General features: G+C 41.3%; 1 protein-coding gene across 1 annotated transcript in view; it reads left to right on the forward strand.

Annotated features, from left to right (window-relative positions):
* Window positions 1-5,731: 5,731 nt before the first annotated feature.
* The window catches only part of PDGFRL (platelet derived growth factor receptor like), a 32,994-nt gene continuing 15,778 nt past the window's right edge, over window positions 5,732-22,947 (forward strand). The window contains exons 1-4 of the mRNA XM_081333362.1: window positions 5,732-5,859; window positions 6,926-7,220; window positions 18,262-18,413; window positions 21,680-21,973. Of these exons, the coding sequence (XP_081189488.1) occupies window positions 5,805-5,859; window positions 6,926-7,220; window positions 18,262-18,413; window positions 21,680-21,973 (796 nt within the window). The 5' untranslated portion in view covers window positions 5,732-5,804. The remainder of the gene's footprint in view (window positions 5,860-6,925; window positions 7,221-18,261; window positions 18,414-21,679; window positions 21,974-22,947) is intronic.

Consider the following 22,947-nt stretch of genomic DNA (forward strand, 5'->3'; position numbering starts at 1 on the left):
CACTCACTCTGTCTCACTGCAGTGCTGTGCAAATCCGATCCGAGCCGCCGCCGGGTCGCCGCCCCACCCTCTGTGGAGGGGGGTGGTGCCAGCCAGGCGTGCGGCGGAGAGAGAGCAAGCAGGGTGGGCCCTCTAAGGAGCGAAGCTCGGCGATTGCTGGCTGTCCGCTCCCCTATTTGGCCAGCGGGAGCCGCTACGGGGAGGTCCCACCCACGTCCGGAACAAGCTCGTCCGGCCGGGCTAGTGCTCCTTCCCCGCCCTGAGGTGGACCATTCGGGAGCGGGGAGGGTGGGGGGGGGCGTTGAGCTCAACGCACACCCAGGACGCTGCCCAAGATGCTGTCTCTCTGTGATGAACGCGAAGCTCCAATCGTTTAGTAGGAGGTATGGAGGAGGCTAAGTTGGAGAATTTTATGCCGGTGCGGCGGAGAGAGAGCGAGCAGGGCCAGGGTGGGCCCTCTAAGGAGCGAAGCTCGGCGATTGCTGGCTGTCCGCTCCCCTATTTGGCCAGCGGGAGCTGCTACGGGGAGGTCCCACCCACGTCCGGAACAAGCTCGTCCAGCCGGGCTAGTGCTCCTTCCCCGCCCTGAGGTGGACCATTCGGGAGCGGGGAGGGTGGGGGGGGGCGTTGAGCTCAACGCACACCCAGGACGCTGCCCAAGATGCTGTCTCTCTGTGATGAACGCGAAGCTCCAATCGTTTAGTAGGAGGTATGGAGGAGGCTAAGTTGGAGAAGTTTATGCCTGAGGTGATGAAATCAGAATGGATGTGGTTATACAGCTCAGAGTGAAGGGGTGGATAAGCGGTGAAATCTATGACCCAACTCTTGACTCAGCCAGGGCGGAGAGGAGTATGACTCTTCACCACTACATTCTTTTCATGAATTGTGTGGAGGAAGTTGAGGCACCAGCCCGTACCTTGGATTGTGAAGGAGCACCTTGACCTGTACTAAGTTGGGGAACTTAGATTAGTGGTGATTTATTGCATCTGTTTCTGCAATAGTACAAAGGCCCACACAATAATTTATTAGCAAGTTGCCAAAAGAGGCCATTTAGGGACTATCTGGGGGAGGGACAGTGAGTGCAGCGTCCGAGTCACGCAGGAGTCAGGACTGACTGGAGTAGTACTGGGCTTCTTTTTTTTCCTTTTTAGAATTTTAGCAGAATACTACACCTGTATCATGCCATACAAAAAAGAATCTGGTGCACAAGGCAGGAAAAGGAGAAAGATAGAGACAGAGCAACAAGCTAAGTTAGCTGGAAGCCTTCACCGGTTTTTGGTGAGTACTGCTGAAATTACAGCAGGACCATCAGCAGCACCACAGGAGACTCATAATCCTGATCCTGTGTCGGTGGACATTCCTGTTCCTGCATTAGAAGCAGAGACAGTTTCATCTAAGGATGTTTATACTCAGCCAAATCTGCCAGAAAATATTGACCAAAAAGTTTATACTGATATTGGCTATTGGCCTGAAACCATGGATGAAACCTTGAAAACTGAACTTGTCAGGCGAGGGACAGAGGAATTGCAGAATAAGGATGCATGGTTTCCAAGAGACAGTAATGGCAGGTCATTTTCCAAGGATTGGTTCTACATACATTTGGAGAATGGTGAGACTATGTTAAGGACATGGTTGGTGTTTTCTCCTGTAAACAATGCTGCATATTGCTTTCCTTGCATGCTTTTTCAGAAGGCTAAAGGGAAAAGTTCATTTGGAAAGTCAAGTGGATTTAATGCATGGAGAAAGTTAAGCCCTAGATTACTAGAGCATGAGCGCAGTTCATATCACTTGAGTGCATTTACAATGTGGAAAGAATTAGAAATGCGGCTGCATAAACAGGAGACTATTGATGATGCTGCCCAGCTTGCACAACAGAGGTCATTTGAAAAATGGAAGGCAATCTTAGTCAGAATACTTGATTGTGTTCTGTATCTAGCCAGGCAAACCTTACCCTTACGTGGTCACTCTGAAGATTTAAATACAGATGGTAACTGTGGAAATTTCTTAGAAACTTTCAAGTTACTCGCCAAATATGACCCAGTTGCCAAACAACATCTTCACAGAGTACAACGCACAGATGGTCACATTGTGTCCTATCTCTCTCCACAGAGCCAGAATGAGTTTATTAGCCTGCTCGGCGATCACATTCGAACAGTCATTTTTCAAAATATAAAGGCCAAGTATTTTGCTATAATGTTTGATAGCACTCCTGATATTTCACACACTGACCAAATGTCCCAAGTGATTCGATATGTGCATATTGAAGATTCAGGAGTCCATGTGACAGAGTCTTTCATTGACTTTATTCAGTTATATGGGAAATCAGCTGATGTCATTACAAAACAAATTTGTGACAAGTTGCAAGCTGATGGCCTTAAACTAGAGCATTGCTACGGCCAGGGATACGACAATGCTGCGACTATGGCTGGACACATTAGTGGTGTACAAAAACGTATTTTGGATATGAATCCCAAAGCAATGTTTGTGCCATGTAACAATCACTCGCTCAATCTTGCTGGGATGCATGCAGTTGGTGTTGGGACAAAGTCTGTTACTTTCTTTGGCACTGTGGAAAAGGTGTATGCATTTTTCTCAAGCTCCACCCACAGGTGGGATATCCTTAAGAAACACGTACCAATTCGTGTAAAGCGATCGTGTAACACAAGATGGAGTTCAAAGCATGAAGCTGTATGCGTACTTGCTGAACACACTGAGAAAATAATAGACGCTTTGGAAGCGTTGAGAGATGGGCCGGAAGAAACCTCTGAAACCAGGGGTGATGCAGGAAGTCTTTTAGTTTGCATAATGACATATGTTTTTTCTCTTTCTTGCATTTTTGGAACCCAGTACTAACTGAAGTAAATGATACTCAGATCTACCTGCAGCAAGAAGGACTTGCGCTTCATCAATGCGTGCAAAAGTTAAAAGCATTGGCTTTATTTTGTCATGAAAAACGTGATAGTCTAGTGTCAAAGGCAACTGAGAAAGCTCTGCAGGTATGCAAAACCTATTGCATACCTACAGAGAGAAGAGTTCGAAGACGCAAGAAGATGGATGGTGAGAACAGTTGCGATGCTGGCTTGACCTTAATACAGGAAACAAGCAGAGAACAACTGGAAGCAATTGATCAGCTTCAGGCAGAAATTAAAAAACGTACTACGCAGATGAATACGCTTCACCAGCGATTTGCTTTTTTGCAAATCCAAACATTGTTGGATACTGGAAAAGATGATTTTATTAAGAAACAAATTCAGCACACGTGTGCTCAGTACACAGAATTGAATGCTGCATCTATGCTCACCGAAATAACTCGACTTCGGCACCACATTATCTTGTATAAGGAGGTCAATCCTGATGAGCAGGTTGCAAACTGGTCAGCTTTAGATTTGCTTCGCTGGGTGTATAAGTGGAAGTTGCAAGAAAGTTTAACTAACTTTGTTGTCACATTAAGAATCTTTCTTACTATCACTGTTTCTACAGCGAGTTGTGAAAGAAGTTTCTCAAAACTTAAACTAATTAAAACATATAAGAGATCTACAATGAGCCAAGAAAGACTGAGTAATCTAGCAATACTGTCCATTGAGAGAGACTTTAATGTAGATTTCAATTCTGTTGTTGAAAAATTTGCGCTAATTAAAAGCAGGCGAATTTAAATTAATCTGTATATACAGATTGATATCTTGCACTTCTATTAAAGAATTACAATTAGAGGTACAGGATTGAGGAAGTTGGCTCCATCTAGCCCAGTCTTGGATCATCTCCAGGGTATGGTTCCATTTTGATGTTTAGTTTTTGTTCTTGATATTTTTTGTCGTTTACGATGGTTGTGAGACGACATATAATAGCATGGCCCATGCTAGGTTACTACATTTGTAGATTTGTATTCATAGACCTGCTGAAAATGTGGAGAATGTGTAATGCATGTTCGCACTCAATAAAGTGTTTGAAAATAAACTTGTATTTAGATGCATTTTACTTTAATTACATCAGTATTTTCATAACAAACAATACATGTGCTTAGAGGGTAAGGGTTTCTTTAACTAATCTAGTGGAAGAGACTCGAGTGCTAAAATCCACGGGTTAGGGGGCGCAAATTACTTGCCTTGCCCCGGGTGCTGACAACCCACGCTACGCCACTGAACAGTGTTGTAACTTAACAGCTTCAATGACTGAATTAATAACTGTGACAAGAAAGATTGTAAAATAAGTAAAAACTCACTTAACTATCTTGCCTTAACAATGGACATTGTAGTTGTAAGTCAAGGACTACTTGTATTGGCTGTATTTTTATTCAGGCTTGTGTTGGCTGAATCTTTACCCCAATTACAAGCCATTCTTTCAGAAGGTCCAAATATTTTTAGAAAGATCTGAATTATAAAACACCTTTTTGTATATTGTATATTGATTTTTAAATTTGTTCTCTAGAAACAGTATTTTATACGTGTACTCCTATGTAGGGGGTTTTCATTGTAAACATTTTATCATAAAGCAGAGTATTCAAATGTAGTTTGGAGAAAAATTCACTATAATGGGCCTTGTGTAGGGTGACTTGTAGTGAATCAATGTTTCTGTAAATATGTATTTTTTTTTCTGTTCCTGGCAACCTCCCATAAAACTCAGTTGAGTGGGAAATCTCGGAAACTAGAATAAACCTCGTAACAGGTCACATGTCTAACATTTTATACAAAGTTAGCTGTATCACTGCCTATGTGTATATAAGTAGATAGATAACTGTAATAATTATTACTGTGTATATGTTTGTTGTTTACTAAAGGGGAGAATCTGTAAAAGTCAGGCACAATATTGTGTAAACAACTAAAGGAAAAAAATCCACTTTTATTAATGTATAATCACTTGCAACGTGAAATAGTAAAAGAAAGGTAAATTGGTGCTTTGGTTTTTTCACTTTGCTGGATAAAATATTCTTGCTGTTGCTCACTGTAAAATAATGCTTTGAAGAGGGTTGTGCATTTGTTCTCTATTTTTTAAAATAAAACTGAAAAAATATGTTGCATAGATCACTTTGTTGTCCTTATTTGTGTTTGGGGAAAAAAGATAGAAAGCAGCACAGAAAAACACATCATGTTCAAATAGTGTAAAAAAAATGTACAGGACCTTAATGTTCAACAAGTTCGTGATTTATCATTTTAATAGTTTGCCACTTTGTAAATAAACAAGATTTACGGAAGCACATAGTTTCAAAGCTACTACTGTATTATATTATACTGCCATAATTAAAGTATTATTGTACGCGTGGCATCTATCCATCCATCTTGGCTCACCATCTGAATTTTTGAATACTATTTTTTTTTGCTTTTAAAATAAAAAGGAACAAAACGCAAAGAGGTACATATCCTGTCAAAAATATCTAGGTGCTTAAAATGAAGTTTAAAAATAACGACAAAAGTCTTACGTAGTGTATGTCTTTACAATAGTAAACAATTACAATTCTACCTAATGCAATTTTTTAAAAAAACAAGGTTTAGCCATTGGAAGGCTTGAAGCGCGCGGGGTCAGCTTTCCCGGTTCGTCTCTCTGCTGCCTGCCTGCTTTTCCCTCGGTGCTGGCCATTCCCATGAAATGGGGGCGCCCCTAGTATTCCTGCTGGGTCGGAAGGAGGCCCAACCCACCCAGAGAGCCCTGCCTGACAGTCAAGGCACCTCCGGGGAGGGGGGGGGCTTGGGGGCGGGAAAGGAAGGAGCTGCTCACTCTTCCCGCTATAGCCCAGGCCCGGATCAGGCGCATCCCTCCTGGCAGACGGCGAAGAAGAGGCTTCGTGGCCGCTGCGCTTCGCCCCTCCTGCCATGAAGCCCTGGCTCTTGCTCAGCCTTCTGCTCCTGCAGCAAACGCTTCAGAGCGGTAAGTCTCGCTCTCCTCCTCCGGTTTGCTGCCCCGGCTCTTCTTTTCCTGCGGGCGGCATCGTCTAAAATCAATCAATCAATCAATCTCTCGCTTCCCCTTCTTTCTCCACGCTTGAGAATAAATTTGACGGGCGGGGGGGGGGAGAGGGAGCAAGTGTGATTTCTACCGTGGCAAAGAGAGCGAAGGGCAGCCGTGGCTCTCTTGGCCACAGACCCCCCCCTTCCTGAAAGGGAGCCTGAATTGCTCCGCGTACGAGAGTGCCTATAAGTAATGGAGCCGGATGACTGCAACCTCCGCCCCATTAAAGAATTTAAGGACTTGGAAACTTTTCATTGATGTAGTTGAAAACAGGCTGTCCAGCAATCCTACCTCTCGCTTTAAAACTGTTTCTAGCGCTGGGTTCTGTATCCTTTTATAACCCCTCAATGCAGCTGGAAAGGTCGGCAGCTTACAAATAAACTCAGACAAGATAGCCCCTCTCCTCAGGTAACAACAAAAAGGAAAAAAGTGATGGAGAAAGGAAGAGAAATTCAAGGAAATTGAGGCATGAAAAACAGCCTGCTAAGAGTTAAATAGCAAATCTCAGAAATTCTGTCTGACATCTGAGATTTTGGGAATTGAGAGGTGGTTCCTGTAAAAATAAAATTATTCTAATTATTCAGGTTTGATATCCACAAGTTTTAGTTGTATAGAATTCTAAACCAAATATCTATAATCTCAGTGGAGTATTTTTGCTATAATTTCATACTCAAGGGGAAAAACATTTTTATGTTGTTACTTTTCTTGTTTATCCCTTAGGGGTAATTGTTCATATACATGAGCTTAATTGAAATCAATGCAGCATTAAAAATTGCCTATCTCTGAATGTCCTGGTTGATGTGGCAGACTTACTTGTTGCTAACAATAAGCTGCTTGCACTTTAGGCCCATATAAAAACAGATTGGATATAAATTTTAAATCAGATTTTTTTTCTTCCGTTCAGTGTACCCATAGAAAAAATATATAACAGAAACATTCCTATTAATAATGTACCGCATCATCTTTTCTCCTCTCTTTGTAATAGCTGTTGGTCAACCTGCAAAAAGCAAACGTCCAAAGGAACCTGGAGAGAACAGGATTAAGCTGAGCAACAAAAAAGTCAAAACCAGAACTCCCAAATTAAAAGAAAGAAATTCCACAGAGCCTTCCCCAAAGGCCAGCTCCATAATGATACGAGTGATGGAGAAGGGCCACTTCCAGAAACCCACAGCTACATTAAACCTTTCAGCAGGTCAAAGTATAGAGCTTCGGTGTAAAGGGAATAGAATTGGATGGAGCTACCCTCCTTATCTTGACACCTTTAAAGACACCAGGCTTAGGTAAGGCTTGCCAGGTGAAAGAGGATGAAATGGTCCTGAGGCTTCATTGAAATACTTTCTGAACAAAGTAGGCAAATGTGGATGGTCTTGTTCAGGTAAAACACATGAGACAGATAGAATATCTGCTTGGTTTAGGAGACAGCATCTCCCACATAATAGTTAGATGCATCCCTCTTCCAGTGGCCATGGTAGCCAGGGATTGTGGGAATTATAATCCAATACATCCGGAAGGCATCTGGTGGGAAAGACTCCCAAAGTCTTTCACCTAAAGCAATGAGAGGCCCTTGTGTTCTTTCTTGCAGATATTTCGTTACCCAAACTAGGTAATAACTAGTGACTAGCACAGATTATGTTATCTAGTTTGGGTAATGAAACATTTGCAAGAAAACAATCCAGATCAGAGAGCACCAAGGACTCCTCATTTCAACTCTGAGTTACAAACATTCTCCTTTATTAGTACCTACATCAACGTTTGGGCTGAACGGTACACAATTTCACCATTCTTCTGGCTTCCTCTTATTTCCAACAATCTCAGACAAAAGTTAGAAATTTACCATTTCTTTCCTAGTGGGCATGACTGCACCATAAGCCTCAAGGTGCATCACAAATATCAATATTACAGGGCAGCCGTGAGCAGAAAAAAACTAATATTTTTAGTACAGGAAAACACAATTTCTCACTTGAGCGGCAATACCAGGCTCTAGCAGTATGAAGGCTTCATCCCATTAGGGGGAAAATGTTTTCAGGAATCAAATGTGTTCTTGTCTATGAAGGTTCTCAATCATCCAGGTCATGGTTGTCCCAAAGGTGCTTTTCCAAAAGACAACCATGTTTTCTTACTTTTTTCTTTGAAAAATGTTTGGATTCTTATCCAAGATGCTTCTTCAGTTCTAACTGATTGGTGGAAGATGGAAGGAGGGGTTCCACACTCATTTACGCTCTGATTCGGGTGACTCCAAGGATACAGATAAACTTTCAACCCTCAGAGTGTTAACAATCATATGACTGCAAAGAATATAAATCCTTTCACACCAGTCAGAGCTGAAGAAGTTTCTTGGATGAGAAGCAAAATGATTTCAATGAAAAAACCAAGAAAGTCCAGTTATCTTTTGGAAAAACCAACTTTGGGACAAATGTACTCTTGAAAGTATCTGCAAAGTTAAGGTACCCATTTTGCCCCTGAGAGCCTAGCCAGCCCTCCAAATGGAAAGAATGGCTATCAGGTTTTGGCCCCACCCTGTCTGGATGGATGCTGGCAGGCCCCAGTTGGCCAAGGAGCCTCTTTTTTAACTCTTGTTTTAAGATATGAAGCCAACTGCTCTTATTTCAACTGGAAATGTTCTTTTCATGAGTGATTTGTAAAGGATGTCAGTGCTAGGATAGCTTTTATTTTCTAAAGCTGTGAGCTAGAACTATGGGGGAAAATTAAACATAGGCTTTAACTATATCACTAGAGAATTCATGACCAACCTTACTGAATGAATTTATTTTTATGGATGTGGCATTGCTCCTTCACCACACCCATGGCAATCAGGAACTATTTATCACAGTTAATAAAATTGCAGAATTATAATTGAAGAATTAAATACACCCAGGCAGTTGAAAAAAGCAGATCTAAAGTAAATTAAATTGCTCTCTTGCAAACTCATTGACAGCTGAAAGTCCTTGTAATATTTCTTTCTCCCTATTCAGTCATATCTTATTCTCCTACTATTTTCTTTATTAACTCAAGTTGTTGCTCCAGCATATTTGATTTGCAAGCATTTAGGCTGACGTCCTCATTCGTTTCATCCCCATGACATCTAGAAACTTTGGGTATAGGAAGTAAACAAGTTTTTAATCAGTAAAATTATGGCTGAAGTCAGCAGTACATAATGGAGTATTCTTTCTTTGTGAAATATTCCTATTTTAAAAAAAATAATTCAAGGCAGTGAACATACCTAATACAACTTCCTATTTACCTGACGACAACAACAACTCAGTGAGATGGCCCTAAATGAAAGTACAATAACTATCTTGACTAAAGCTTGTAAACCTTTGTCCTAAATATATGAGCTTTAGTCAAGATAGTTATCGTACTTTCATTTAGGTCATCTTTTGCTCTGGTGACTATAGCCAGTTTGGTCTAGTGCAGGGGTAGGCAACCTTGGTTCTTTTATGACTCATGGACTTCAACTCCCAGAATTCCTGAGTCAGCAGCTGACTCAAGAATTCTGGGAGTTGAAGTCCATGAGTCATAAAAGAGCCAAGGTTGCCTACCCCCTGGTCTAGTGGTTAAGACACCAGACTAGAAACCAAGAGACAGGGAGTTTTCTGGACTGTTTTAGTCACAAAGCTGGCTGGATGACCTTCAGCCAATCTCTGTCTCTCAGCTCACCTTACTGGGTTGTTGTTGGGTAAATAGAAGGAAGGAATATTAAGTATGTTTGCTGCCTTGAATTATTTATAAAAAAATAATAATAAATACAAATATTTCACAAAGAAAGAAGAGTCCATCAAGTACTGTTGACTTCAGCCATAATTTTACTGATTAAAACCTCCTGTTTACTTCCTATGCCCCAAATTTCTAGCATCAAACATCAGCATAAATGTTTGCAAGTCAAATATATTAGAGCAACAATTTGAGTTAATAAATAAAATAGTAGGAGAATAAGATATGATTGAATAGGGAGAAAGAAATATCATAAGAACTGTTTGGTTCAGACAGACGAATGACTCAGAGAGGTTAACAGCAAAATGGTTTATTCAATACACATATGTCAACTGTCAACTGTCACAATAACTCTGGCTTTTATACTAGAGCTGTTTAAACTGTATCCAATCACAAGTCCGGGTTTTCCCGCTTTTACAACTTTAACCAATAGTTGCACCAGAATCTCCCGCTTCTAGGAACCTTCTTTGCAACCAGCTACTTACAAGTTTGCAACAAAGCTACTGACATAACACCCCTTCCCCCCCAGTTGATGTTATTTATTGACATAATCTCTCAAGTATTTGGGTGGCCTATGGACCCTAGATGGATATCTATTGGTTTGGTTACTTAAGTCATTGCTAACTGACTGTCTGCTAGGCTGGCTTATATTTATGGGTCTGGACTCTTGAATTGCAGGCTCTGACGCTTCTCTACTAACTGGCTGTGATTGTTGTTGTGTTTGATGTTGATGCTCAGCTATTGCAGGCCTGCTCATAGAGGACAGCTCCCAGTCAATTTGGCTGTGTTGTGGGTTAGCTGTGGACACCCCGGGTTGAATTTCCGCTTCCACACTAACCGGCAGGTTGTTATGATTACACCAAGATGCAGTGTTCCCCCCATGTACGCTTTGACCCCCATCAACTGGCATACTCTCAATAACTCTCTTCCTTAGCTGATCTATGTGTCTTTTACTTATTCTATTCCCTTCCCCCTCAATGGTGTAAGACAACGGCCCCCTTATGTCAGTGACTACCCCCGGGACCCATTTGTCCCCCTGTCCATAGTTTCTGGCCCAGACTAAGTCTCCAATTTTGAATGATCTGTTTGGAATGTCCGGTTCAGCACTTGCGGGTAGTTTGTCAGGGTGTAACCTGTCCAGTTTGGTGGTTAGCCGTTTGCCCCACCTCATTTCTGCCGGGCTTTTCCCAGTAGCCGTGCAAGGGGTTGTATGCTGGGTCAGCAAAAAGTCTGCCAGTCTTTGGTGCCAATCGCCACGGATGATTCGCCTCAAGGCGTCTTTGGTGGTTCTCACGTTGCGTTCAGCCAAGCCAATGGTGGACGGGTGGAAGGGTGCTGATGTTGCATGCCTAATCGAGTTGGCCCTGAGGAAGTCCTGAAATTCAACAGAGGTGAATTGTGGCCCATTATCCGATACAATCACATCAGGTAACCCATGAGTGGCAAAGAGGCCCCTTAAGACCTGTATTGTTCTACCAGATGTCATTGAACTGACAGGCACTACCTCTAGCCACCTAGAGAAACTGTCCACCACAACTAGGAAGGTTAACCCCTGAAAAGGTCCAGCAAAATCAATGTGAATCCTAGACCAAGGATTCCTGGCCAATTCCCACTTATGAGTGTGAGTGTGTGGCAGCTCAGGTCTAGAACGCTGACACAAATAACATCCGGAAACACATTCTTCAATGTCTTTATCAAGTCCTGGCCACCACAAGTGACTTCTAGCTAACGCCTTCATACGTACTATTCCAGGGTGACCCTCATGTAATTCTGATAAAACTGTAGATCTGTGGAGTTCAGGAATGACAACACGGTTGCCCCACAATATACATCCCAAATGGGATGATAGTTCGTTCTTTCTCCTAAAATATGGAATGTACTTAGTATCAGGGTTAGTACTAGGCCACCCACTAAGGACCCAGGCCATGATCCTTTTGAGGATAAGGTCTTTTTTAGTAGCCTCGGCTATTTCTTTAGCAGTTAAAGGGCATTCAGGAATGTCTTGTAATGACATAATTTGTCCCACTGGAGCAGGGTCCTCCTCTGTGTTGCTTAAGGGCAGTCTGCTAAGGGCATCTGCATGGCCCATCTCCTTGCCTGGTCTATGTTGAAGTGAGAATGAATATGCTGAGAGGAAAATTGACCACCTCAGCATCCTGGGAGACATTATTTGGGGTGTCTGTTTATCGGTGGTAAACAGTCCCAATAATGGTTTGTGGTCAGTGAGTATGGTAAAGTTCCTACCATAAAGGTAATCATGGAACTTTTTTACTCCTGCCACGATTGCTAATGCTTCTCTATCAATTTGTGCATAATTCCGTTCAGCTTTGGTAAGCGTCCTGGAATAGTATGCAATTGGCTTTTGAATACCTTGACTATCCAAGTGGCTGATAACAGCCCCCACCCCATAAGGTGAAGCATCACAAGCTAAATATATTGGTTTATTCTCAATAAAATGAGTTACTGTGGATTGGCTTGAAAGGATATCTTTTAATGTTTGGAAACTGACTCTATGTTTATCATGCCACTGCCACGGGGTTTTTTTATCTAAAAGTCTATGTAGTGGTTCTGCTGTGGCAGCTTTATGAGGCACGAATGTGTGATAAAAGTTGACTAATCCTAAAAAGGCTTGTAATTCAGCCTTGTTTTTTGGTTCAGGTGCCAATTTAATTGCCTTAATTTTTTCTGGTGTAGGATGAATTCCATCTTTATCTATCCTAAATCCTAAAAATTCTGTGGATTTAACCCCAATACAGCATTTATCCTTTTTTAATTTAAGTCCAGCCCCCGTAAATCTTCCCAATACCTGTTCCAGACGTTCAGCTAATATTTCTTCATTTCTTCCAGCTATTAGAACATCATCAAAATAAGGGCATACACCAGGTATGCCCTTTAAGGTCCTCTCCATCACCTCCTGGAAGATGCCTGGAGCTGCTGCAATACCGAATTGCAGCCTGTGGACTCGGAACGCCCCCTTGTGGGTAACAATAGTTTGAGCTTCAGCAGCCTCCCTGGAAACAGTAAGTTGCAAGTACGCCTGCGCCAAGTCCAACTTGGCAAATATGGCGCCGTCCTGTATCGTGGCGAGGACCTGCTTCACCGTCGGGACCGGGTAAGCATGTTTTTTCATTCCGAGGTTCAGGGTGGCCTTGTAGTCAGCGCAGATCCTCACATCCCCATTAGGTTTAAGGGGTGTGACGATCGGCGTTTCCCACAGGCCACCCTCGACCGGTTCTAGGACGCCTTGGCCTACAAGCTTATCGAGCTCGGCCTCGATTTTTTGCTTAAGGGCGAAAGGCACCCTTCGGGCCTTAAGCCTGATGGGTTTAACCGACAGGTCTAAATTAAAATTAATTGGGGGCCCTTTATATTTACCTAAAGACCCATCAAATACATCTGCGAATTCATCACAGACTGATTTGAGGGTCTTATTATTAATAACTGTGTTTATTCCCCCTATCCAAATTCCCAGGGCGGGGAACCAGTTAAGGCCTATTAAGCTAGTTCTATGGCCTTCTGTAATTATTAAATCTAGTGCTCCATTAAACCCCTTATATTTAACGTTAAGGGTAACTTTTCCCTTAATTTTTATTGGGGTTTTTTGGAAGTCGGTCAAGTGGATTTTGGTTGAACTAAGTGGAATCTTTCTGCCACTTTTTTGTTCAATCTTTTTAAGGGTTTCACTGGATATTATGGACACTGAGGCCCCAGAATCAATTTCCATTTTGCAAGGAATTCCTTGCAATTGGACTACAATTTTTAATTTTGATTCCACAATTTTGTTAATTTTTCCCTTCCTACTGTGATTGACTCGCGCCACCTCCCCGCGGTTCGGGTATTGAGCCCACAGTCTAGGGGTCTCTTTGCCACTATAGTAAGGGGTTACCTTACCTTCGGGCCAAACGTCGACTTCATGTAGGCGATTGTCGCGTGCACGACCCCTGCAAATGGCCTGAATGTGGCCGGTCTTCCCGCACAATCTGCATCTGGCAGTGCGGAATCTGCAAGTTGCTCGGGGATGATTGCCTCCACAGCTGCCACATCTATGGTCGTTGTCGCGCGGTCTCGTTGCAGTGTCTCTCAGTTGTCGTTGGGTTGTTGTTGTTTGTCGTGATGTTGTCGGTTGGAATCGATGACTCGGTTCCGGCCCGTCGCTTCGGGGTGGTTTTGCCGCCATTTTTCCGAACCGTCTGGTGACTTCGGCGATGTCGGCTTCCCATTGTTGGTCCACCTCCCCGCAGTCCACAAGGCCTTCTTGATTTATCTCGGCAGACGCGGCCATGCTATTTCGGGGGGGGGTCGCGATACCCGGTGGATTCATAAGTCAAGAGTTCGTCTAGTACCTCTTGCAAGTCACCGGTGGGCTTAGCAATAATTCTGTTTTGTAGCTGCTCATCTCGCAAGCCCAGCACCACTCTGTCCCGAATTCTTATCTCTAAGTTGTCATACTTGCAACGTACTGCTGCTTCTCTGACTGCAGCAACGAATTTTTGAATTGACTCGCCCGGTCTCTGGTTCCGTTTTTCGAAAATGCGCCGCCAAAAGAGTTCTGATCTCCTTGGCGTAAAATGTACTTTTAATTTGGCCAATAAATCGGCATATGGAACGCTAGAAACCGGCAGTGGTTGACAAAGTCCCACAGCAACTCGATACACTGGTGTGCCGCAAATGGTTAGTAAGGCAGCCGCCTTTTTCCGGTCATCGGTTATGCCGTTAACAAGCAAAAACCCTTCGACCTGTCCCACATATTCTTCCCAGTCCTCTGGGAAGTTTGGATCGAATTCTTTTAAAGACCCGATTTGCGCCATTCGGGAAATTGTTGATTCCGCCGCGGCCGCTTGTGGTTGACTGTGAATTCTTTTTTAAATTTGCCGCCTTACGCGCAGCTGTTCCGCCGGTCCTTCTCTAGTCCGCCGTCTATCCCACCTTCGTCGCCAGTTGTTTGGTTCAGACAGACGAATGACTCAGAGAGGTTAACAGCAAAATGGTTTATTCAATACACATATGTCAACTGTCAACTGTCACAATAACTCTGGCTTTTATACTAGAGCTGTTTAAACTGTATCCAATCACAAGTCCGGGTTTTCCCGCTTTTACAACTTTAACCAATAGTTGCACCAGAATCTCCCGCTTCTAGGAACCTTCTTTGCAACCAGCTACTTACAAGTTTGCAACAAAGCTACTGACATAACAAGAACTTTCACCTGTCAATGAATATTAACTACTTTTGTACCATGAAATTGGATTTATCTACAAGATATAAATCAAAGTAGTTTTCCATTAAAAATGCTTACATGGCAGAAGCCAACTAGTCAAATAAAACAATATTTCAGTTTGACCATTATTTATGTAGTATTAAATGACCTGAAAAATATTTCAACTTGAGTTGATTGTTTTTTTTAATATAGTGTGATTTGGGGACTGGGTAGAGTTCTTCCCTAATACAGCTTTAGTCTTTGCATTGTTGCTCTTTCTTAAACCATACTAATTCTTATTAATCTGTTGTATATCACCCTAGAGCAGGGGTAGGCAACCTTGGCTCTTTTATGACTCGTGGACTTCAACTCCCAGAATTCCTGAGCCAGCATGGCTGGCTCAGGAATTCTGGGAGTTGAAGTCCACGAGTCATAAAAGAGCTGACCTTGCCTATCCCTGACCTAGAGTCTAGGGGTTGAGGCAGGTTATAAAAACTGTAAAATAAATAAATAAAACATAAATAAATGCCTGTCTATATTTTAAATGAGAGGTTAAAAAAAACTATAGTTCTTCCAATGTTGCTAAATTACCATTCCCAGAAACATCATTTTTGGAATGTTTGCTGTCTGATGAGAATTATACTTCAGTCTTAAGGGAGATACCTGCTGATGTGAGCTTTCATGGCCAGTATTTGTTGGGCAGTGTTGAGCTTCAGGGTTTAGTAATTGCAGGATAGACAATGATTTTCTGATGTTTCACCTGCAACTATGACTGGCATCTTTTGAACCATAATGGCTAACAGACCATTTTGCCTCTAAAAATGCTGGCCACTATCAGGAAATCTGTTGTCTATCTACACCATGGTCACCAAGCCCTGAAGCTCACCTTTGTTCAAGGAACTGTTGGTTTCCCATCTCTGGGTTAGTCTTTTGTGGGGAAACTACATAAACATGACCCAGAACATGAAGCCCTTTTCAAAAATGTTGTACTAATAATATGTAGGCACTCATCATATCAAAACCAAAGAAATCATTAATATTTCTGAATGGATCTCCTAAGGGATCTATGGTTTATTTTGCTGTTAACTGAGCTATAACAATGGGTCACTAGATGGCAGATTTCACCTATAATACTAATCAAATCTGCCTTCAACTGGAGGGAATGAACCTGAAACAGCTTTCCTACTTGATGCCTACTTGCAGTGGTGGGATTTAGCCAGTTCGCACTGCTTCGGCAGAACTGGTAGCTAATTTTTTGTTGCCCAGGCCCAGAATGGACTTCCGGAAGCAGCATCCACAAAGAGAACCGGTTGTTCACATATTTGAATCCCACCACTGCCTACTTGGTGGTGGAACTGCCAGAACTTCCAGTGAAGGATCACACGGTCGTACAGACATGTCAAACCGCAATGTCATGTGACGTCACGAGACGTATCGGGACTATTTTGTCATTGCTGGCAATGGGGTGGGCATGGCTTCCGGATGATGTATCTGGCCCACAGGCTGGCAGTTTGACACCCCTGGTCTAGTGATTCTCAAAGTGACAATTATTCTAGGAAGGATTTACACACTAAACATACAAATCCAGTGAACATTAGCCAAGATTACCTGCAATTGAAAGGAATGGAATTACATTTGTCTTTTTGGCTGTAAGTCCTGGTGATTTAATAGGAATTCATTTTAATTAATTTCTTCTGGAATATGCCTATTAACATTGCATTGTTCTAGGCAATGCCTGTATCTTTATCAGTTCCTGAAAAGTTTTTACAAGGGGATCTGAAAATAAATGTTGAAGTAGAATTCTCATTGGCTTTGCTAAAGTGTTGCTGATGGAAACTGAAATCCATCCATATCTGGACAGCCATGTATAAAAGCATTTGAAATGAATGTTGGTTTCAACTGTGTATGACTCTATGCTAACATCAAATACTTAGTAAAAGGTAAAGGTAAAGGTTCCCCCGCACATGCGTGCTAGTCGTTTCCAACTCTAGGGGCCGGTGCTCATCTCCGTTTCAAAGCCAAAGAGCCAGCGCTTGTCCGAGGATGTCTCCGTGGTCATGTGGCCGGCATGACTAGACTCCAAAGACGCACGGAACGCTGTTACCTTCCCACCGTAGTGGTCCCTATTTTTATACTTGCATTTTTACGTGCTTTCGAACTGCTAGGTTGGCAGAAGCTGGGACGAGTAACAGGCGCTCATTCTGCTACGCGGCACTCAGGATTCGACCCGCCAAACTGCCGATCTTCTGATCGACAAGCTCAGCGTCCTAACCCACTGAGCCACCGCGTCCCTTAAATACTTAGTAACTACAGCTTATTGCAAATATATGTTGGGCTATCAGTGTCTCTCTCTTCTGTAGAACAAATTGCAAGCCCCAGAGACGCCTATTTTTTAAAAATTTCATATACCTGCCCAATTTCATCTTTTCACCAAAATAGATTGAAAGGATATTGTAATATGGCAAGTAAACTTTCAGTTTAAAGAGGCCTACTCAGGCTAATGTTTTCCTCTACATGTATTTACATTTTTCTGAAGATTATGAGAATGCTGGTGTCAACATATCTGTATCAGATGCCAAAAAGTGAATTTAATTTAATTTTCAGTACATAGTTTGTAAAAGAATAAGAGGAGTCCATGTACATGCTGAAAAATTAGATTCTTTACCAAGAAGTTAATAATGATTGCAGTTTGACTTATATGCAGGCACAGACATTGTAGTAAACTCATTAATGCTGACCTTGTCTCATCTAAGGTTAATTTAGCTATATTTAAAAGATTCTGCTAATACATGCAATCAAAATTCCTCAGGCACAATTGAATCTCTATAATGTAGATTTGTGTACTGAATATCACCCATGTGTCCTGCAAATATGCACCCATTAACTTCCATTAAATTATTTACTGCTTCGCTTGTTCCACAGTTTTATATCTGTCTTTTGGCTGCCTTTGCAGAATTCACTCCAATTTTCCAGAAATTGTGAATAGGTACTTAGAAAAATGACCTTTTTACTACCTTTGCTTGACATCATCTACTCTTTCTTGCATGAAAGTACAAAAGCTAAATTGTCTGATAGCTTCTGCCAATTCAGTCATTCAGCTAGTTGCAGGCTATTTTTATACAATACTATATAAAATCAGTGATTGTTATTTTGGTAGATCTGTAGCACTACAGGTGGGAATGTGGGGGTGTATCATTTCTGTTTATACTGAAAGTCTGGTACCCAAAGAAAATTGTGAAAACACAATGTCAAATGGCTTTCCTGCCAATTTTTGTTTCACCTTTAAATGTGGCATCTCATTTATAGAAGTGGATTAAAGTTATAGAATGAAAATCAAAATAATCAAACAAGGCAAGAAAGGAACCTAAGATCAGCACCAGAAGCTGAAATAGTCCTTTGTCTCTGTTTTTGCTAGCATCAAACAACATGAGAGGTACAGTCGGCTGATCCTGGAAAATGCCACTGCAGCAGACACCGGTGAATATAATTGCTGGCTCCTGCTATGCAAAGGCTACAATTGTAAGAAGGATGAGTCAAAAACAGGTTCAACGTACATATTTTTTGCAGGTAATAAACTAAGTTATGCTTACCAAAGAAACCAGGATTATTTCTGTTTTTCCTCTCAAAGATCCATCTATCCAGTTCTAGAGCTTTGATCTACAGATTGTCACAACTGTAACTGCAGCTTGCTATCTTGGGTACACTTAATTAGCATATTGCATGGATAGAAATGATGGCAATGCAACTGCGAATTTACCAGTTTATTATATACAACATATGCTTTCTGATTTCCAGCAATAACAGCACAAAAATGTTCTTTTTTTACCAAATTATACTGCTGAAAAAAGTTGAGTCAGCAGGAGTGGGGCTTTGGACAGAAAGATTCTGAATTTCATTTTTTATGGTTAAAACACATTTCTGGTCCCATTTTTTTTGTTACTGCTTTGGATTTTGTACTAGGCTGTGGTTGTGGACCTAAAACCAAAATAAAGCAGACCCCAGAAATCCAAAGTCTGGCCACTTTGTTTTAGAGGAAGAGAGGGAGTGTGGGGGAAGGGAGGGAGGGAGGGAAGGAGAGAGAGAGAGAGAGGGAGAGAGGGGGGGGAACCTTGTCTATTCAAGTAAACAACCATTTGATTAGTCCAACCACATATCTTTCAACATTTCTTCAAAAGGTTTTGGCCAACTTCAGTCAGTTAATCTCTTCATTATAATACTGGTAGAATACTGGTAGAAACTCTAGGAAGTAGTATAAACCAATTTTAAATTTCATTTCATTCCTTAAATATTTGATACACTAAACAGAACGAGTAGCAAATGTTCAGCAAATATTCATTGTTTGCTTTTTCCAACCAGACCTGCTTTCCCCCAATACATTACACAAGGTTTTTGAAATTAGGCTGTTTTAAAAAACCTCTGATAGGGAAGCTGCAGTTCTGAGCAGACCATGTGGAATAAAGGACTTACATTGGGGCTATAACTATAATTTTCAAGGTATCACTAAACCCTATTTCTTTCAGCACTATTACATTACCTTTCTTTTAGATCAACAAACTTGAAGAACTGATGTCGCATAGGTTAATAAACCTACTGTAGGTTAGTATAGTCTTGCATGTGTTTGTGCATGCACATCCCCCCCCATTCCCCCTACCCCTCCACCCCCACACAGCCCTTCCCTCTTAACGACTGCAAAACAGGATTTGTCAAGGACCAGACAAGACATAAATACATAGCTGGCAGGCTGTTGCAAGCAGGTCAAGCCTGAAAGTTGCCTTTGAATTTGAAAGTACAGTAGTACACTTATATCCCTGAGATATAATAGGCATTTTGCCCATGACTCGTAGCTAAATTATAAATGCTACTGTTTAGGATAACTTTGAAAATTTCAATGTATCCTCAGGCCTTGAATTAAGGTAGGTAGTGAACCCTTTAAAGATTTTCTATGTCACTTGGATTTTTTTCCGGAAATTTCTCCTTAATACTAGGTTGGGTTTCTGTTTGTTAAGTTTTCATCTGTTACTTCTTGTCTTGCTCTGAGGTACTTTGGCGAATAGGTTGACCTTTCCTCTCTATGATAGCCCCTCAAATATTGGAAGACTGCTATCATTTCACCCCAGTCCTCCTCTTTGTTAGACTATTCCCAGTTCCTGCAACTGTTCATTGTACAATTCAGCCTCATTGTACAATTTAACCTAATCATCTTTGTTGCTCTTCTCTGCACTATTTCTAGAGTCTCAATATCTTTTTTGTACTGTGGTGATGAAATCTGGATGCAGTATTCCAAGTGCGGTCTTACCAGTGCAGCATAAAGTTAAGAAGAAATTTCCTGTCACTGCTTCACATGATCTTGATGTAATCTTTCTGTTGATGCAGCCTAGGACTGCATTGGCCATTTTTGCACTTGTGGCACATCTTAGTTGCTCTTCTCTGAATTTTTCCCCAAATTCTCAACATCTTTTTTGTGATATGATGACCAGAATTGGCTGCAGTATTCCAGTTGTGGTCTTACTAGGGTTTTATAAAGTGGTGCTAATACTTCACGTGATCTTGATTCTATGCCTCTGTTTTTACAACCCAGGATTTGTATTAGCTTTTTTGGCTCCTGCAGCACACTGCTGGCTTATAGTCAAGTGATCGTCCACTAGGGCTCCAAGGTCCTCTCTCACAGTTACTGTTTTTAAGCCAGGTCTTGCCCAATCTGTACTTGTACCTTTGATTTTACCTGCCTAAATGTAAAAGTTTGCTTTTCTCCAAATTGAAACTCATTTTGTCAAATAGGGCCCATTGTTCAAATATGTCAAGATCTTTTTGGATCCTGAGTTTGGCTTCTGGGGTGTTGGCTACTCCTGCCAGTTTGGTGTCATCTGCAAATTTGATGAGTTCCCCTTTAATTCCCTCATCTAAGTCATTTATGAAGATATTGAAGAGTACTGGGCCTAAGATGGAACATTGTGGTACCCCACTGCTTACCTCTCACCATGTAGATGTAGTGCCATTGAGGACTACTTGTTGAGTATGGTTTGCCAGCCAGCTACAGATCCATCTGGTGGTGACGTTGTCTATTCCATCTTTTTCTAGCTTACCAAGGAGTAGATAGTGGTCTACTTTATCAAATGCCTTACTGAAATCTAAATATACTACGTCCACAGCATTTCACTAGTCTACTAGTTTAGTCACTTTATCAAAGAATGAAATAAGATTGGTTTGGCATGATCTGTTTTTAACAAACCTGTGCTGGCTACTAGTTATAACTTTGTTTGCTTCTAGTTGTTTGCAGATCTGTTTATTATCTTTTCTAGGATCTTCCCAGGTATTGATGTTAAATTGATTGGTCTGTAGTTTCCTGGGTCTGTTTTCCCCCCCTTTCTTGAAGATGGGAACCACATCAGCCCAATACATCAATATTAGGGTTAAATTAAATATTACTAGATGTTTATTGTTAATAAAATCCAGAATTGTGCAGTAATTATTTTCTTACAGAGAAATTTGAGCTGACTTATCCTATCTATCTATCTATCTATCTATCTATCTATCTATCTATCTATCTATCTATCTATCTATCTATCTATTTTCTATCTATCATCTATATCTATTTTCTATCTATCTATTATCTAACATCGTATCTCTTTATCTGTCTATCTGTGTCTTCTCTATCATCTATATCTATATCAATCTATCATCTATCATCTAATCTCTTATTTATCTGTCTGCTCTATCTATCTATCTATCTATCTATCTATCTATCTATCATTCATGCATTCATCCGTCCATCCATTCCTCCATTTACACACACACACACACACACACACACCTTGAATTGCTTCTTTATACAGATAAAGAAGAATTCTTTGTTCCTGCTCCCAGCTATTTTGAAGTGGTCTACCTCAACTCAGATAAACCTGCTGTGATTCCCTGCCGAGTCACCAACCCATCAGCAAAAGTAACTCTGCACCAAGAGTTTCCAGCAGAAGAGATCAAAGTGGATGGAATCAACATTATCTATGATGCCAAGAAGGGGTTCATCTACCAACATCCAACCTCTGATCAGAAAGGAGTAGTTTACTGCAGAGCTGAATCACAGGGGACACGTCAGATTTCTATTAAATACCAATTGCTTTATGTTGAAGGTAAGTTAATTCCAAGAGACTTGGTATGCATTAGAATACTTTTGATGTTATTCAGTTGAAGCAGTAAGAAGTCACACCTTGGCTATGTTTTCTTGTTGGGGCCACAAGGAATTAAAATGATGGAATTACTGTATATCATGCAGATGGGTAGACTGTTTTTGATAGTTTCTCTGAGTTCCTCTTTTAATTTCCTTGTGGAAAACACAAGGAATCAATTTTGGAGATCTGCTACCAAATAGCAGTGTAATTTTGAGATTCCAAGTTTCAAAGGTGATATGGGGATTACGTACAGTAGGAGGAATACCTGTCTACTACAAACCATGACAGAGTTTTAACTTATATTAAAATAGCTCTTGTAGACAGGGAGAGAACTACAGTATGTTAGATTATGATACCAGATAAAAATCAGGAGTCTTTGATAGCACCTTTTCCAACTACCGTAACAAAATTTAAATCTTTGAATGAAATTTGTTAGTCAAAAAAGTGATAAGAAATTAGGCTCATTGAGTTATGCCCTCAAGAAGTAATTTTATGGTCTCTTGAAAATTAAGCTTTGTTACTGCATAAGTGTTTATAGTTCATAATTCACCTCATCAGATCCAGTGATATGGTCTTGAGAAATGAGCATGATATATAAGGGTTGTGCAAAGCTTCCAGTAGAGGTGTTTTGCAAAACACATTCATGTAAATGAAGCACTTGTTGAAATTTAGAGAAGCCACCCTTGGAAGAGTTATGTGCCTACTCTGAAGTCTGTTCACTCACTAGGCTTCTGTTTTTATATATAGCACACTTCTGATGTAACAGTTCTTAAAGCAGTCATGTTTTGAAAATGCTTTGCATGTTGTTGTTGTTAGCTGCGAAGTCGTGTCTGACCCATCGTGACCCCATGGACAATGTTCCTCCAGGCCTTCCTGTCCTCTACCATCTTCTGGAGTCCATTTAAGCTCGTGCCTACTGCTTCAGTGACTCCATC

This window comes from Vipera berus (genome assembly GCF_964194415.1).
Source record: "Vipera berus genome assembly, chromosome: 7".
Taxonomy (NCBI): domain Eukaryota; kingdom Metazoa; phylum Chordata; class Lepidosauria; order Squamata; family Viperidae; genus Vipera; species Vipera berus.